At 36.2% G+C, this 19,048-nt stretch overlaps 1 protein-coding gene across 6 annotated transcripts in view; it reads left to right on the plus strand.

The window, feature by feature from the left end:
- The window catches only part of ATF2 (activating transcription factor 2), a 99,367-nt gene that overhangs the window by 79,965 nt on the left and 354 nt on the right, over window positions 1–19,048 (plus strand). For 5 of the 6 annotated variants that reach the window (XM_055308026.1, XM_055308028.1, XM_055308029.1 and 2 more), the window contains one exon: window positions 2,799–8,255. The exons of the other annotated variant lie outside the window; for it this stretch is intronic. In XM_055308026.1, the coding sequence (XP_055164001.1) occupies window positions 2,799–3,025 (227 nt within the window). In that variant the 3' untranslated portion in view covers window positions 3,026–8,255. Of the gene's footprint in view, window positions 1–2,798; window positions 8,256–19,048 lie in introns of those variants that run through there. 6 annotated transcript variants of the gene reach the window in all.

Genomic DNA, 19,048 nt, shown 5'->3' on the forward strand with positions numbered 1-19,048 from the left:
TCATCTAGACAAACTGACTAAAGTAAAAGTGTAGTTTTAGCATAAAATTAGTTCCTTCAGCTCTTGGGGAGATAATTGGGTTTTGTAGAGATTTTAAAGTAATTTCTCAATTTTGAAGTCTTAGAAGAAAAATATGACTTCTCTGTTTAGTGGTCAAGGTAGATAAAGTGAATATTTAAATCTTGGAGAAAATGTGGGGAGATTCACAAATATCTAACACTATTCATGTAGCACACAGCTGTTGCTAATGGTGTTGAATTGTAATAGTTAATACTTTTAAAGCATTTGTGGAATTGAGGTTTTATAAAAATTAAGGAATATTATAAAATCCTTCAGGTAAAGGTGACAGTATAAAAGCATACACATAGGGTCTCAGTTCTAATACTCAAAGTCCCTATCTTATAGGATGAAAGGGGAAAACCATGACAGTTGGTCACCTTAACAATCAGATATAGTATAAAATGTGAATGAAAATAGGAATAAATTTTTAATGTTTGGATTCTATGAAGAATGAGCACAAGAGTGATCTTATTACTACCATTAATTCATATTTTGTAGATCTCTGGGCATTATTAAAATGGTTTTATACTTGTTTCCATAACCATAAGTAGGAAGGAAAGCTTTTTGGGCCTAAATGTAATTGAGAATTTATATTTTCATTAATGAAAATATGTATGAACATTAGGTAGAAAACTTCATAGAGTGAATTGTCAAACAGTTGGGGGTTTTGTAGTTTTAAGTAGGGCTGAAAATGGCTCTTAGAGTGCAGTAAGATCTGGTATCTTTTTAGTGCTTATTATTAAACTAGTGATTTTTCTCTCCTCACCTCTAGAAGTAGACAAAGGTGCGGGTATATCACATTAGAAAGATATTTTGTATACTGATGCTTTGTACAGCCTAAAGATTTGCTTTACCTAATTCTTAAAGTCTGGAGGTAAGCACTTATCATTACAATTTACTGTTTCATTTTGAGTCCTTGCCTCCACTGTGTATTTATATTTACTTATACCTTTTGTCACAGATCAGCCTCTTTATTTTTGAAACCTGGTGTATCCCCTAGAACTTAACATTGAGAGAAAGGTCAGTTTGTTTCCTGTTGAAGAAGAGTGGTGAAATAAAGAGAACTTTTTTTTTTTTTTTTTTTTTTTAGTATTCTTTTCAGTCATTGCCAGGGTTTGGGTTTCTTTGAACACATAACTATTGTATTGGCTGTTTAAGTGAAATATAAATATTTTAGAACCTTTGTTATTGTTTCATCAGAAAAGTATCCTTTCTGCTTTATATAATTTTAAAAGGATTATTGTGATTTTTTTATTGTATCTTGAAGTCAAGCTTTTATGTTGAGGTGTGATTTTGCATTTATAGCAGATTTATAGAGAAGATGGGATTCTAATTAATACATTTTAAAAACTGCTTTCCAAAAATACGTCGATTTGAGGCAAACTTGTCAAAATTCTGTAAGTACTGTATTTCAGAAAACTCTCAAAATGAGGAATTTTATTTGAACTAAAGTTAAGCTGGCCAGGTTCTTCCCCCTTTGCCTTCTGCATTACAGATCATGGGATAAGTCCTGTTGCATAGGATCCACAGTCTTTTTAATGCTTAACTTTTAGAATAGGCACCTGTGCAGTAAGCAGGCCAGTATGCATTGTGAGATTTGGTAGAAAGCCTGCTTGTGACTTTAAAGCACTAAATAAACATTTTAATGCCAAGTGAAAAGTACAAAGGAATACATCCAGTATGGTACAGTTTTCAGGATGTTCAAAGATAAAGCCAAATGCTATTGTGTAGGAACACACACCCATTTGATAAAGCTTCAAACCAAAACTAAGTGAGTGGTTAACTATCAGAATGGTGATTACTTTTGATGAGAGGATTCTCTAGGAAGCATCATTGTTACTGGCAGTGTTCTCTTAAGTTTGGCACTGGGTTTATAGTTACTGGTTCGTGTTATCATTGTATCTCATGAGTTACATACACTATAACTACTTGGGTGTTGTACATATCAAATTTTTCACTAAATGAAATAACTGGATTCTATCCTGTTAAAATGAGAAAGGTGTAGGAAATTCATTGTTCAAGCCTAAAAGTTGGTAGTTTTTTATAAATACTTAAGCCCTTTTCTGAATATCTTTTCCATTGCAGTGTCTAGAGTTTTATATAGTTTTTTATTAGAACCTCAATTAATTCATGCAGCTATAACAGCTGGTGGCATTTAGATGCTAAATATTGCTTATTCTCATGTGGATGCATCATTAGAATCAGGTGTTGTAATCACCCATTGCTACAGTAGATGGAGAGTCAGCCAGAATAAATATAGTTCTGGAGATGCAGAGGGAATAATTTGAAAATGTAATTTGTATGTAAGAATTTATTTTGTTTATGCATGTGGTTATAATTTTTTTATCTTTCAATAAGAATAGCATGTAGGCAAACACACTGGTTTTGTTAGATGTGTTACTTGATAAGTGTTTGATTATATCTGTAAGAGGCTGTCTCTTAAATTCCTACCTGATTTTCTTAACACTATTTAGCAAATGCTTCAGCTCTGTTCGGTGAAGCACTGGGCATACAGATGCCTCCGTGTGTCTGGTTGTACCTTCATCTGACCTGTTGTGGTGAAATTGCCTGCTTCCTTCCTTGCAGCCACCTTTCATTTACTTAGTTCCAGTCATTCTACTTTAACTCAATAACCAATTTTTGCAAAAGCCTAACTTTTCACTCTGTATATTGACAAACTGTTGACACATTCCTAGAGATGTTTTTAAGAAACAGTAACTTTTCTTTTTTCCACTCAGCCGCCGATAAAGATGATAGTTCAGAAGACCTGTCAGTGCCAAGTAGTCCACATACAGAAGCTATACAGCATAGTTCTGTCAGCACATCCAATGGAGTCAGTTCAACCTCCAAGGCCGAAGCTGTGGCCACCTCAGTCCTCACGCAGATGGCGGACCAGAGTACAGAGCCTGCGCTTTCGCAGATTGTTATGGCTCCTGCCTCCCAGTCACAGCCCTCAGGAAGTTGATTAGAAACCTGCAGTGCAGCAGTTTTAGATACTCATTAGTGACTTCAAAGGGAAATCAAGGAAAGACCAGTTTCCATTTATGCGAAATCTGTGGTTGTAAATTTTTTTTTTTTTTTTTACTTGAAATTAAATTTGGCTCTAAAGTTGGTGTAGCAGCAGTTGATGATAGACTGAACAACGGTTTTTAGTCTCTGGAAAAAGACTGATTTTGCTTTTTTTTTTATAAATATTGTTAGATTTATTAATTTTCTGTGCTCAATGTGTAAATTGTATTATAATTCATTGTGGTTTATTTCACTTTTAATTTGGTGGTGTTTTAATAAATGGGGGTGTTACTGAATCTCTTCCCACTTCCATTTCTTTTGACCACCTCTTAATCCTCAGCTGTGATGGTAGTATTGTTTATCATTTATACCAAAGTTCTGCATAGTCCCTATTGACTTTGTAATAATAACAAGGTCATAAAGCACTAGCAAGAGAAAGATAGAGATTTGCTTTTAATCTTTTTGCCTTTTATTTTGCACATTATGCAAAAGGAATAACATTAGCGAACACTTTTTTTAAGTGGGTGAAACATGGTGAGAGATGGTGCTTTTATGCACACTCTGAAACTAAATCAAGATCATTAATCGTGCGTTTTCTTTTAAGATTTTAAGTAGACATGAATTTTGGAATCCTTTATCATTTCAAAATGACTATTTTTCAAGTCTTAAATTCAGTATTTTAGACCGTATGTTTTGAGGCTAATAAAATACGAAATTACATAATCTATGATACAGGGTTATCCGATATAATAATTTTTTGAAATTAGGTTTGGTTTTGGTTTCCTTTTTTTGCAGATTTCAGGTTACAAACTGAGAAGTTTATGCATAATCAAGTATGGTATGGTTGCCAGAAAAAGCCTAAAAATTACTTAGAAAATTTAAGACTGTTTACCCCCCATTGTCTTGTACTTGCAAGCTAACTTGTACTTATTCTTGTGAAAGCACTGTCATCTTTTAGTAGCAAATTTTGATAACGTTTCTCGTGGGAAAAAAATCAGTATCTATCTTTAGAACAATGTAATTATAATGTGAGAAGCAAGAGTGAATGAGAGAGAGTGTATGAATGTGTGTGTATGTATGTTTCTTTCAATAGTTTATGCCAGCAGTCTTTGCTTGAATGTTTAACGATGCCTTCAGTGTGATGCTGGCCAATAGATGATTGCAATTTAAAATGTCATTACTGTGCAGGCTTGGATAACTAACATTCCATGATGTAGTTTGTTTCTGATGAGATGATTGTAGGTACACTTTCCTCATTATCCAATCATCTGTGGGATACTGAGTTTTCTAATGTGCCATTATCTATTTTTATTCTGCAGTTATGTTCAAAATACAGTACAATATTTTAAAATAGACTAAATTGTTAAAAATAAAGTAGTAGATGTGTGTAAGAAAACTTTGTAAAATAGTTGAGTCCTACCCAGTAGCAACTTCTGGCATTCAAGCAGGATTCCATTATGTAAATATCTGTAATGCATTTATAATAAGTTGTGTAGTTTGTTCTGCATCTATACTACACTATTTACGAACGTCTCAGTGCCATCTCCTAATGAGACTGACATTTAAAAAACCTATATCGAAGATCCTTGATAATTCAAGGAAATATCCCACCTGCCTAAGTTCCAAACTGGGAAACATTCAAATTATACAAATGACATTTCAGGACTTTTAAGTATGAAGATAATAGGATTTTTATTGTTTGGCTTATTAAAAGTGAGCGTTTTTAGTTGATAATTCTACTTCTAAATTTTTTTTAATTTTTAACTGATTTTATAATTTTAAAGTAATGAATTTCTAATCGTGATTTTGCCATAGTTATGCTAAGGAGTTGATCTCAAAGGCACAAAATATGAATTCTGCAAGAAGGCTATTTTTTATTGTAGTTTGAATGGGTTAGGAAAAGCCTCAATTTTTCACTCTCCTAAGTCCTTCAGTACATTTTTCTTTCATTTTATTATTTATGCAAGTTAAAGTTTTTTGGTAACAGGAATTCTTGCAACTGTAAAATAAAACTACATAGGTGTAAGAAGTCATGTAAACGGTTAATGAACTTTTATCAAGGTTAGCAAAACTTTCATTGTAAATCAGTCTGTACTCAGCAAATAAAAATCATTATTAGTTGTATAAACACAAATTCCATTTTGACTTTCAGGATGTCACACTACTTCTGTACCTAGCATTTTGAGTCCTTATATTTGCAATGTTACACAAACTGTACTACTTTCTTTTATGTGCAGTTTGCATGAGTAAACCATCAGAGAATAAATTCTATCTTTAAATTATGTTCATAATTTGCTTGTCCTTACCTATCTTTCATAAAGTAACATCACCTGATAATGACACGGGTTTTTTTTTTCCTTCAGGACATTTATTACCTGAGAAGAACCAGGTAGTCTCTTTCTGTGATAAAATTCATTCCTTCTCAAAAATTTTTCAACCTCAAGGTGCTCAGGCCTTGTTCTTCTCTGCATTCATTCCTTAAACCTCATTCATATACAGTAAACCTTTAATGATCCCCAGCCTGGAACATTCCCTCAACTACAGCCACACACAAATACACCAGCCTTTGGCATCTCTTGGCAACTGCCTAACAAAAGATCTTAAATATAACATGTCCAACTTGTATGTCAAATGCAGTTCAGTGTAACATGTCCAGCACTGATTCTTCATCATCCCTCACCTTCTCTTCAAGTACGCTTCTCCAGCCGTCTTTCATAAGGCACAGATGACAGCTCCATTCTTCCAGTTGCTTAAGCCAGGACAACTCTGTTGTCATCCTTGATTCCTCTTTTCTCGCATATCCTACCTCCAGGCTATCAGGACATGCTATTGGCTTCACCTTCAGAACAATCCATAATTCAACCACTTCTCACCCTGCACAGTGCTATCATCTTGATCCGTGCACTCATTATTCCTCACGCATGTTACTGTATTTGCCTTGTAATTGTCTCCTTACTTCCACCCTTCCTACTGCAGCCCATCCTCAGTACAACAGCTACAAAAGCACATTTGTGTTCTCCAAATATGACTCAACTTTTAGCATGTCTCTACTCCAAGTCCTGGAGCCCACTCCTCATTGTACTCTCAGAGCTGGAGTCCTTAAAGTGGCCTGCAACATGATTTGCTCACCGACCCCCGTGCTGTTATATCTCTGAACTCTTGTACAACATTGTTTTATTCAGGGAATGAGTGCTAACTTGGTGTGTTGCTCATTATTCTAGGCACTTGGGATACACCAGTAGCCCAAACACAAAAATCCCTGCCTTTGTGGAGAGCTACATTCTAAAGAGGGTGGGTGGGAAGGTGTTGGGGAAACACAATTAACATACCAAGTACATTGTATATTATGTTAGAAGTGGTCAGGGCTAAGTGAAGAAATAGGCTAGAGAGCACAAGAAGTGGTATTTCAGTCTTTTTCAGATTGAGCCAATCTGAAAGAAATGCAAAAAAAAAAAAATCACATGGCAATTTTTTACTTTAAGGTACACATTCTAACAAATGTACATAATCTGGATTACGTGAGATTAGATTTCATGAAGACAATCTGATGTACTTCTCTAACAAAATTTGGTGAAATTTTAAAAGGTCAAACTCACATTTGCATTGATTTGTTTCAGAGGACAGGAAAGATAATCTTGTCTCTGGTGTATACTTACTGTTAAATGTAGTTTTATTAACTCTGCATCTCAGACTATATATAGTGTTTAATGTTTGACATTAAGAATTGTGAGAATGTAACTATGGGAGAACCCTGTTTACTCCTAGGCCTTCATTTATGTAATACACACATGCACAGAAACACAGGAAAAAATGCCTAGAGAACACAGTTATCAGGGCAATTAATTCTAAAAGACATTTAGAAGAAAAATATTTTCAATCTGACATTTCTAGATACCTTGACCATAGGATAATGGTTACTTTTGAAGGAAAGTTATACTATTTTGTGTCTGATGTAGTTATGGAAAATCATTTCTTCTTTAAACTATTAATACAAATTCTCACTTTTTAAAAAAAAGTACAAGTCTTTCCAGTCTAATAATTGAGACATGGGTGTTCATTGAGGCAAAATATTAAGATCTTAGAGAGTTAACATCCTTCTATGTGGAGAAAAGCACACATAAAATTTAGAATAAAGACCTTTCTGGAAAAAGCATCCTACCATTTAAATGGTGAGTTGCCAATTATATATATTGCCATAGAAAAAGCACAATCAGGGATCCCTGGGTGGCGCAGCGGTTTAGCGCCTGCCTTTGGCCCAGGGCGTGATCCTGGAGACCCGGGATCGAATCCCATATCGGGCTCCCGGTGCATGGAGCCTGCTCCTCCCTCTGCCTATGTCTCTGCCTCTCTCTCTCTGTGACTATCATAAATAAATTTAAAAAAAAAATTTAAAAAAAAAAAGGAAAAGCACAATCAGTGAAAATGTTTCAAAACTAAAAGATATATTCTAAAAGGCCATGTGACACTGGAACCTACAATAAAAGAAAATATAGTTTTATTGTATTGTAGCATTCCAAAGCACCAAATCTAAAGTTAATTGTAAAATATCAAATATGTCATGGCACTCTGAAAGGGTTTTGTTATTCAGCAGTGGGCCAGTGGGCTGCATCTTTTTTCTCAAACATGAAAATTTTTCCAGTGGCTTTTTGAGAAGGGGAAGTCATTAGTATAACCTGGTCATCGTCACAGTGCTTTCCCTTGCCTCTTTATTTTGTATTAAATTTTACGTTTAAGACCATTCCTTGAGCTAGACTTTAACAAAATAGTTGCCATGGCTTTATTATGCATTATCTCAATTATTTGACAAAATATTTGAGTCTAAATCTCATTTTTAACTTGTCACGTCAAAGGTTGGTTTACTTTATTCACTAATCCTAGGTTTTGCTTTCTGTGAAAGTAGACACAGCACCACCACCCAAAAAAGAATGTTCTCCCCAAAGAGGACCTTTTAAAATTACATTTGCTGATTTTTTTAAAAGCATGTAAATTAGAAAGAGATGCGATTTTCTATAGCCTGACACAAAATCTAAGCAATAATTATTTAATGGGGTTTACTTAGCAGAATTTAAGATGATAGTTATTTGTTGTAAATTTCTCCACTGGGAACAAGTGCATTATGTTTATGAGGAAATGAAATTTGTCAATACATTTATGTTCAAAAGTAAACCCTTTTGCGTTACCCATTATTACTGTATTGTTTCATGTTTTTCTACTAGTAATCTTTTAATTTAAACATGTAGCTAAGTTCCTTTGTCCATTTTGATAAATTGTACTTGTTAAAATTGTCATAGGGTCTAACTAACATCAGTGAAAAAATGGGGGTGATATAACTATCCTAGCATTAATTAATTTGGACATTTAAAAAATTAATCCAATAACTATTGACTTTCCCCAACTGCTAAATTTTTAGGAAAGTACTTCTTTTACATCTCAATTTATTCAGCTCAGCTAATGGTTTCGGAGGTGACTTCCAGCACCATGAGGCAATCTGCTAATGCATAAACATCCTTGTCAACAGCTTAAGTTAACACATTACAAGCAAAGCTCTTAAAATATTTTCCATAATATTAAAGGTAGAATAAAACTGGCTGCAGTTCTTTTTTATGGACTAGAGTGTATTTGTGACAAGGTAACATTAGATAACAATTTTGAACAGATGTTTCCATTATCATTTTCATTAATAAGTGTCCTATTTGTAGAAGCTGTATGAGTGCCTCAAAAATAGCTGTTGTTGAAACTGACATTGTTTTGTAATATAAGAACTTGCATAAAAGACATCTGTACGCTTGCTGTAATCAGAGGCATATATAAAATCGTATTAATTTAAAAATATTTTACCCTCTCAGAATTCTCCCCCACCCCAATCTTTTACCAGAATTTCTTTTTTAAGATATATTTACTGGGGGCACCTGGGTGGCTCAGTGGTTGAGCATCTGCCTTTGGTTCAGGCCGTAATCCTGGGGTCCTGGGATCCAGTCCCGCATCAGGCTCTCCACAGGGAGCCTGCTTCTCCCTCTGCCTGTGTCTCTGCCTCTCTCTCTCTGTGTCTCTCATGAATAAAATCTTTTTTAAAAAAAGATTTTATTTGAGAGAGCAAGTGAGTGGGGTGGGGGTGGAGGGTGGCGCAGAGGGAGAGGATCTCAAGCAGACTCCATGCTCAGCACAGAGCCCAGTACAGGGCTCGATCTCATGGCCTTCTATGACCTGTGCTGAAATCACTGTGCTGAAATCAAAGAGTCAGATGCTCAACTGACTGAGCTACCCAGGTGCCCCTTCACTAGAATTTCTAACATAAAAAAATATTTTAGGTTTCTCTTGCTGGTGGAAGTACTTATGAGCATTGATTGGCCCACTAAATGACAGGCCATGGAAGAGAAGAATTTGGCTGTTAAGTACTAGTGAACACCTGTTTTGTACTGAGGTGTTGGACTACAGGGACCATAGTAGAAATAAAGACCAGGATCCTACCTTCAAGTAGGATCCATTTGGAAAAACAGCATACTTGTTACACATATGATAGGAAATAATCACAGTGTACAACTTACGAAACAGGTTTTTGTAAGTTCAGAAAAGGAGACAGACCACATTAGATTTGAGCTTCACCTTAAATTATGAATGAGGTTGAGGTTGAAAGAAGAAAGGAATGACAAGAGGTTAGAGAAATATGTTCACACGACAATGGAGAAACCGGAAAAAGATTGGGAATGAGAAATACTGCGTGGCTAGAATAGGTCAAGATTATAGAGGCCTTCAAAGTTGACTGGGACATTTCAAAAAAGGGACATGAGAAAAGTGGATTAAGGAACAGACAATAATAGGCTGGCCCACATGAAAATCAGCTACCAAGTTGCAGTAATTCAGGCATGAGTTGTAATAAGGACTAGGGAAGAAGGGCCAATGGGTAGCAAAAGGAATAGGTCTAAGAAATAGTTTGCAAGAAATACCTATAGAATATATAGACTAAAAGATGATGAAAAGCAAAAGAGGAAGACTCCCGTTTTTCAAGCTTAAAAGATGAGAATGGTGGAAGAATAAGTTGGGAAAGGGAGCTAATTTGGGCAGGACAGGAGATTAGTATTTTGGAGATTAAATACAAATGTCCAGACTCCACCAAAAAGCTACTAAAAGCAATTAATTCAGTATGGTCACAGGATACAAAATCAACATACAGAAATTATTGCATTTCTATACCCTAATAAGTAGCAGAAAACAATTCCATCTCTAATTGCACCAAAAAGAGTAAAGTACCTAGGAATAAACTCAACCAAGGAGGTGAAAGACCTGTACTCTGGAAACTATAAAACATCAGTGAAAGTAATTGAAGATGACACAAACAAATGGAAAGATACTTCATGCTTATGGACTGGTTGGACAAGTACTGTTAACATACTGCCCCAAATAATCTACAGGTCTAATGCAATCCCTTTCAAAATACCAACAGCATTGTTCACAGAACTAGAACAAATAATACTAAAATTTGTATGGAACACACACACACACAAAAAACCCAAATAGCCAAAGCAATCTTGAAAAAGAACAAAACTGAAGATACCACAATCTCAGATTTCAAGAAATACTATCAGGCTATAGTAATCAAAACAATATAGTGTTGGTACAAAAATAGACACACAGGTAGAGAACCCAGAAATAAACCCACAGTTATTTGGTTAATCTACAACAAAAGAGGCAAGAATATACAAGTGGGGAAGAAAACAGTCTCTTCACCAAATGGTGTTCAGAAAATTGGATTGGATAGCTGCACGCAAAAGAATGAAACTGGACCACCTTCTCACACTATATACAAAAATAGACTCAAAATGGATTAAAGCCCTAAATGAGAGACCTAAAGCCATAAAAATCCTAGAAGAGAGCATAAACAGTAATTTCTCTGACATCAGCCATAGCAACATTTTTCTAGATAAGTCTTCTAAGTCGAAGGAAACAAAGCAAAAATAAACTGTTGAGAATGAATCAAAATGAAATGCTGCACCGCAAAGGAAACAAGACAACCTACTGAATGGGAGAAGATATTCGCAAATGAGATATCTGATAAGAGGATAATACCAAAAATACATGAAGAACTTCTACAACTCAACACCCAAAAGGCAAATAATCCATTTAAAAAACAGGCAGAAGACGTGAACAGACATTTCTCCAAAGAAGACATCCGGATGGCCAACAGACACCTGAGAAGATGCTCAACATCACTCATCATGCAAATCAAAACCACACTGAGATAGCACCTCACACCTGTCAGAATAAAAAAATCAAAAACACAAGAATCAAAACAAGTGTTGCCAAAAAATGTGGAGGAAAAAGAACCCTTTTGCACTTCTGGTGGGAAGGCAAACTATGGAACACAGTATGGAAGTTCCGTAAAAAGTTGAAGTAGGTTATGATCCAGTAATTCCACTACTGGGTACTTACCCAAAGAATATGAAAACACTAATTCAAAAAGACATGCACCCCTATGTTTATCGCAGCATTGTTTACAATAACGAAGTCATGGAAGCAACCCAAGTCATTGATGATAGGTGAATGGATGGAGTGAAGTTGTGTGTGTGTAGAATAGAATAGAATATTACTCAGCTGTAAAAAAAAAAAAAAATGAAATCTTTTGCAGCATCCATTTGCAACAACATGGATGGACCTAGAGGGTATAATGCTAAGTGTAATAAGTCCGTGCGAAAGACAAATACCATATGATTTCACTCGTGGAATTTGAGAAAACAAATCGGCAAAGAAAAAACAGACTTAAATATAGAGAACTGGTGGTTACCAGAGAGGAGGTGGGGGTGGGGGTTGAAATAGGTGAAGGGGATTAAGAGCACACTCTCAGGGATGAGCAGTAATATATAGAATTGTTGAATCACCATATGGTACAACTGAAACTAATAAAACACTAAATTATACTGAATTTTTAAAAATGTAAATATCCGGGCAGCCCTAGTGGTGAAGCGGTTTAGCGCCGTCTGCAGCCTGGGGTGCGATCCTGGAGACCCGGGATCAAGTCCCACGTCAGGCTTCCTGTATGGAGCCTGCTTCTCCCTCTGCCTGTGTCTCTGCCCCTCTCTCCCTCTGTCTCTATGAATAAATAAAATCTTTAAAAAAAAATGTAAATATCCAAGAAGCACATAAAAATGTAATAGTACCTTCCAGTGAGTATATTGTTGACTAGGGTACCTCCATTTATCTCATTCAATCATTATCCCAACCCTATGATAGTACTACGGTTTTACTAAGAAAAAAGAATTGACAGCAAATTTAGAAGTTGATTGTTAAAATCCTGAGACTGAATTAATTATCTTGAATTATTTGAAAGACAAGATGTAATGGGAGACAGGTGGAAGATCAAGTCTTGAATATTACCATATGATTATAAGAGAGAGAGAACCCAGATAGTATAATAACTCGTTTCTGTGGTGCTCTACAATATATTACATACTTTTATAGATACTAACTTATTAGAACCTCTGAATCCTATGAGGATAGCATTATCTCACTTTATTATATATTTTTTTAAGATTTATTTATTTTGGAGAAAGAAAGTGTGTATGGGGGGAAGGGCAAAGAGAGGAGCGAGAGAATCCCAAGCAGGTTCCTCACTGAGTGTGGAACCCGACACGGGGCTCAATCCCACGACCCTGGGATCACAACCAAGAGTCGAATGCTCGACCAGCTGAGCCACCCAGGCGCCCCATCTTCATTTTAAATAAGAAATCAACCTCAAGGGATCCCTGGGTGGTGCAGGGGTTTGGCGCCTGCCTTTGGCCCAGGGCGCGATCCTGGAGACCCAGGATCGAATCCCACGTCGGGCTCCCTGCATGGAGCCTGCTTCTCCCTCCGCCTATGTCTCTGCCTCTCTGTCTCTCTCTCTGTGACTATCATTAAAAAAAAAAAAAAAAAAAAAAAGAAAAAGAAAAAAGAAATCAACCTCAAAAGTTGTTATTTAATCTGCCACACGGCCAGTAAGTGGCAGGATCAGTATATACACCCATCTCCTAATCCCAAATAAAAGTGTGTTTTCCACCACAGACACGAGAAGCAAAATTTAAAACAAGTGATTTACATGCAACAAAAATGTCAAAGGTCGTGAAGATGAAAATTGCCACTTAATTTAGCAATGAGATTTTTTTTTTTAAACCTATGCGACAGTACAATGGTTTGAGCAAGTGACAATAGGCACTTGGATTTTACCTCCCATCAGGGGATGGCAGAGAAGTACTGGGCTTTCTGATTTTTGAAACTACACCCTTATATTAAAGGAATACCTTGGAAGCACAAAGACAAAAGAAAACTTGTTATTGCCTGTGTTCCTTGGGGGGGCCCCAGGTGGCTCAGTCAGTTAAGCATCTGCCTTCTGCTCAGGTCATGATCTCAAGGTCCTGAGATCAAGCCCCACTGCTCAGCGAGGAGCCTGTTCCTCTCTCCCCCTCTGCCCGCTGCTTCCCCTGCTCATGCTTGTTTGTTGTCAAATAAATACAATCTTAAAGTCTCCCCTGAAAAATGGAACACCCCTGCTCTGTGCAGTTGAGTTCCATTGTTTCCATGTGCACCATCCACATGATCTATGAAATCAAGCTGAAAAATTAACAGGATAATTTCGGGGACAAATGAAAAATTTCTACAAGTGAACATTCCTGCAATCCAGGTCATACTCAAGTGTCGTATCAGGAAAAAATTGCCTAACTAAAAATAAGTGTATGTTGGAACAAATGAACAAAACTGCCACAAAATAGGATTAGCAAACAACAGGAGGATTAGAGCACCAAGAACTTGAGCTAATAAAACAATAATCTGAAAGAAAATACACGTTAAAATGACTAAGGAATAAAAGAACTCAAAACTGTAAGAAAATGAGACACTATGAAATATGAACAGGGAGATTTGAAAAATAATCACTAGAAAGTTTACCAGTGAAAAATATACATATTGAAATTAAAAGGCAAGTATGCTAAGTGTAGACTAGAAGCAGAGAATAGTAAACTCAAATTAGACCTGAAGAAATTGGGGATCCCTGGGTGGCACAGTGGTTTAGCGCCCGCCTTTGGCCCAGGGCACAATCCTGGAGACCAGGGATCGAGTCCCACGTCGGGCTCCCTGCATGGAGCCTCTCTCTCTGCCTCTCTCTCTCTCTGTGTGTCTATCATGAATAAATAAATAAAATCTTAAAAAAGAAATCATACAATGTGTGAAGAGATAAAGAAGGAAATAGAAGTGAGTCAGAGTAGATTAAGAAGCTTCTATGTGTGTCTAATAGGGATTCTAGAAGAAAAGAACTAAAAGAATGGGAGAAATTATATTCAGAGATCATGACTAGAGATTATCTACAATAAAGACGTGAATCCTCAAAATCAAGAAACAGTTTCCATAAGTCTAAATCTCTACCTGGACAAACCACACTAATACTTTAGAACACCAAAGACAAAGAGACCATCTTAAAAGCAGGGCAACAGAGGAACAAGAACCAAAAAATGCAAATGGATTTGTAATGGACGTCAGAAGAAAACGGGAATAATATCTTTAAAGTGCTGAAGAATCCTTGCCAAATGTTAACACAGGAGTATTTTCTCTACTTGATGGTGTTTTGAAGCCACCCTCAACCCAAAAAAGTTCATTTTAAAAATTGAAAAACACTGAGAGATAACAGACCAGAATTCTATCATTTGACTGTTATTTAGGAGTGCAAGATCTTGAAAACCCAAGATGTCAAAGCCTGAGAGTTCCTGCTAAAATAGGACCATAGAGTGTGTAGCTGGAATTTCATAAACTTAAATAGGAAGAAAAGAAAGGTTGAAAATGAACTAACAATCTAAAGTTATGAAAACAATAACAAAGAACACAAAAAAACGATAAAGGAAAATGCCAGTGGAAATGGATTTTTTTTTTTTTAAATGAGAGTAGTTACAACGCTCACAGTTGGCTTTTGAAGAAGGAACGGAGGAAAAGACAAACCCCTGGGGAAGAAATATTTTAAAAATCGAAAGAAAGGGTTATGGTTAGTGTGCTTTTCCTTATATAAGATTCTACTTCAATAAACTTTTTAAATTGTAACAAAAAAATAACAATGTTGAGAAGGGATTAAATTTAGCAGAGACATAAAATAGCAGAATAACAACTCCATAACAATAACCTAAAAACCTGATAAAGAGATAATTTTTCAGAAAATGTAATTCAAAAATTCAAATCTAGGTGGAGATTAAACTCCATGCCACTGAACAACCAGTTGGCCAAAGAAGAAATCAAAAGAGAAACATTTTGGGATCCCTGGGTGGCGCAGCGGTTTGGCGCCTGCCTTTGGCCCAGGGCGCGATCCTGGAGACCCGGGATCGAATCCCATGTCGGGCTCCCGGTGCATGGAGCCTGCTTCTCCCTCTGCCTGTGTCTCTGCCTCTCTCTCTAGCTCTGTCTCTGTGTGACTATCGTAAATAAATAAAAATTAAAAAAAAAAAAAAGAAACATTTTGAGACAAACTAAAATGGAAAATGCAATGCAGCAAAACATGGGACACAGCAAAAGCAGTCCTAAGAGAGAAGTTAATTCTGATAAATGCTTGCATCAACAAACAAGAAAAGTCTCGAATAAACAATGTAACTTTACACCTCAAGGAACTAGAAAAAGAACAAAGGAAAGCCACATTTAGTAGAAGGAACTAAATAACAAAGATCAGAATGGAAATAAATGGGGGCCCCTGGGTGGCTCAGTTGGTTAAATGTCTGCCTTTGGCTCAGGTCATGATCCCAGGGTCCTGGGATGGAGCCCCACATCCTCGGGCTCCCTGTTGAGCAGGGAGTCTGCTCCCTCTCCCTCTGCCACTCCCCACTGCTCTTTCTCTTTCTCTGTTAAATAAAATCTTTTTAAAAATGAATAGAAATATATTAAATAGACACTAAAAAGACAATAGAAAAGAACAATGAAACTACGAGCTGGTTCTTTGAGGAGATAACATTGACAAAGCTTTACTTAGACTCACCAAGAAAAAAAAAGATTCAAAATTCGTAATAAAGAAGATGCAACAACTAGTACCACAGAAATACAAAGGATCAAAAAAGTCCCCTATGAACAATTATATGCTAACAAATTGACAACATAGAAGGAAGAGATAAATTCCTAAAAACATTAAACTTACCAAGACTGAATCAGGAAGAAATATGAAATCTGAAGAGACCAGTTATAAGTAGGGAGACTTAATTAGTAATCAATAACCTCACAACAAAAGTCCAAAACCAAATTGGCAAATTCTACAAAACATTAAAAGACAATAACACTCCTCACATTCTTCCAAAAAATAGAAGAGGGGGAACACTTCCCAACTCATTTTGCAAGGCCAGCATTATTCTGATGCCAAGACCAGACAAGGATGCCACAAGAAAATACAGTCCCAATATCCTTTATGAACATAGATTCAAAATCTTCAACAAAATATTAGCAAACCAAACTCAGCAAAACATTAAAAGAATCACACAGGGGCACTTGGGTGACTCAGTGAAGCATCTGACTCTTGATTTCAGTTCAGGTCATGATCTCAGGGTCCCAAGATCAAGTCCCACGTTGGGCCTCACATTCAGCATGGGGTCTGCTTATCCCTCTCCCTCTACTCCTTCCCCTGCTCTCACATTTGCACTCTCCCATAAATAAAAATAAAATCTGAAAAAAAAAAAGAATCATACATCATGATCAAATGATATTTATACCAGGGATGCAAGTGTGGCTCATTGTCTGCAAACCAATCAGTGTGAGATACCACATTAACAAGATGAAGGTTAAAAATCCTATCACCATCTCAAAAGACACAGAAAAAGCATTTGACAAAATTAAACATCCATTTATGATAAAACCTCTCAACAAAGTGAATATATAGGAAACGTACCTTGACATGGTAAAAGTCATATATGACAAGGGCACAACTAACATCATACTCAGGAGTGAAAAGCTACAAGCTTTTCCTGTAAGATCAAGAACAAGGTAAAGAGGCCTAGTTTTGCTCTTTCATTCAACATAGTACTGGAAATCCTAGCCAGAGCAAGTAGGCAAGACAAAGAAAATGAATCCAAATTGCAAAGGAAGAAATAAAATTGTCACTATTTACAGGTGAGCCCTAGAAAACCCTAAAGACTCCACCAAAACAACAACAAAACTGTTAGAACTAATAATTGAAATCAGTAAAGTTGCAGTATATAAAATGAATACAGAAAGATCTGTTGCATTTCTATACACTAATAATGAAGAAAGAGAATGTAAGAAAGTTATCCCATTTATCATTGCATCAAAAAGAATAAAATACCTAGGAATAAATTTAACCAAGGAGGCAAAGAACCTATCTGAAAACTATACAATATTGATGAAAGAAAGTGAAGAAGACACAGATAAATGGAAAGAGACTGAAAGAATTAAATTGTTAAAATGTCCTGATATTGTTGAAATGTCCATACTGCCTAAAGTAATCTATAGACTCACTGCAATCCCTATCAAAATTCCACAGGAATAGAAAAAAATAATTCTAAAATTTGTATGGAACCACAAAAGACCCCAATTAGCTAAAGCAATCCGGAGAAAGAAGAGCAAAGCTGGGGCATCATTCTCCTTGATTTCAAACTACATTACAAAGCTATAATAATCAAAACAGTATGATTGGCATAAAAACAGACACAGATCAATGGAAGAGAAGGGAGAGCCAGAAATACAGTCACACAAATAAGGTCAATTAATTTACACAAGGGAGCCAAGAATATACAATGGGGAAAGGACAGTCTCTTCAAGAAATGGTGTGGGAAGAGCTGGAGAGCCACATGCGAAAGAATGAAACTGAACAATATCTTAAACCATTCACTAAAATTAACTCCTAAAACTCTTAGGAGAAAACATAGGCAGTAAGCTCTTTGACCTCAGTCTTGGTGATGAGTGTTTGGATTTGACATCAAAGCAAAGGCAGCAAAAGCAAAAATAAACAAGTGGGCCTACATCAAACTGAAAGGTTTCTGTACAGCAAAGTAAACCCTCAACAAAATGAGAAGGCAGTCTATGGAATGGGAAAGAATATTTGCAAATCATATGTCTGGTCGGGAGAAATAGCAAAAATATATCAAGAACTCATACCAAGCAAGTATAAGGTCTCCTACTCAATAGCAAAAACCCAAAATCTGATATAAAAATGGCAGAGGAAACATATTTTTTTCAAAGAAGACCTACAGACAGCCAATATCACAAATCAGCAAGGAAATACAAATTAAAACCACAATGAGGTATCACTTTAGAATGGATATTATCAGAAAAATAAGTGTTGATGAGAACATGGAGAAAAGGGAACCCTTGTGCGCTGTTGGGAATGTACATTGGGGTGGCTATTGTGGAACAGTATAGAGGGTCCTCGAAACAACAACAACAAACAGAAATATCATATGGTCCACAATTCCACTTCTGAGTATTTATCCAAAGAAAATTAAAATACTAACTTGAAAAAATATATGCCCCCTCATGTTCATTACAGCATTGCCTAGAAGAGCCAATATATGGAAACTACTTAAGTGTTCACAGATGGATGAGTGTGTATGTATATCCAATGTACACACACACACACACACACACACACACACACACTGGAGTACTATTATAAAGAAGGAAATCTTGCCATTTGTGACAACATGGATGACCCTTGAGGGCATTATGCTAAATGAAATAGGTCAGATAGACCTAGACTAATACTGTATGATCTCACTTTTATGTACAATCTTAAAAAATAAAATCAAAACAGAAAAACCTCCTGAGAATAGATTGATGGTTGCCAGATTTGGGGGTGTGGGGAGATGGGCAAAATGGGTGCAAGGGGTCAAAATGTATAAACTCCGTATCCAGTGAGGGTAGAATGTACAGCATGGTGACTATATTTAATAGTATTGTACTGCGTATTTGAAAGTTGCTTAGAGGATAAATATTCAAAGTTCTTAGCCTAAGAAAAAATTTTTATAACCATGTGTGGTGA

This window comes from Nyctereutes procyonoides, unplaced genomic scaffold (assembly GCF_905146905.1).
Source record: "Nyctereutes procyonoides isolate TBG_1078 unplaced genomic scaffold, NYPRO_anot_genome, whole genome shotgun sequence".
NCBI classification, from domain to species: Eukaryota; Metazoa; Chordata; class Mammalia; order Carnivora; family Canidae; genus Nyctereutes; species Nyctereutes procyonoides.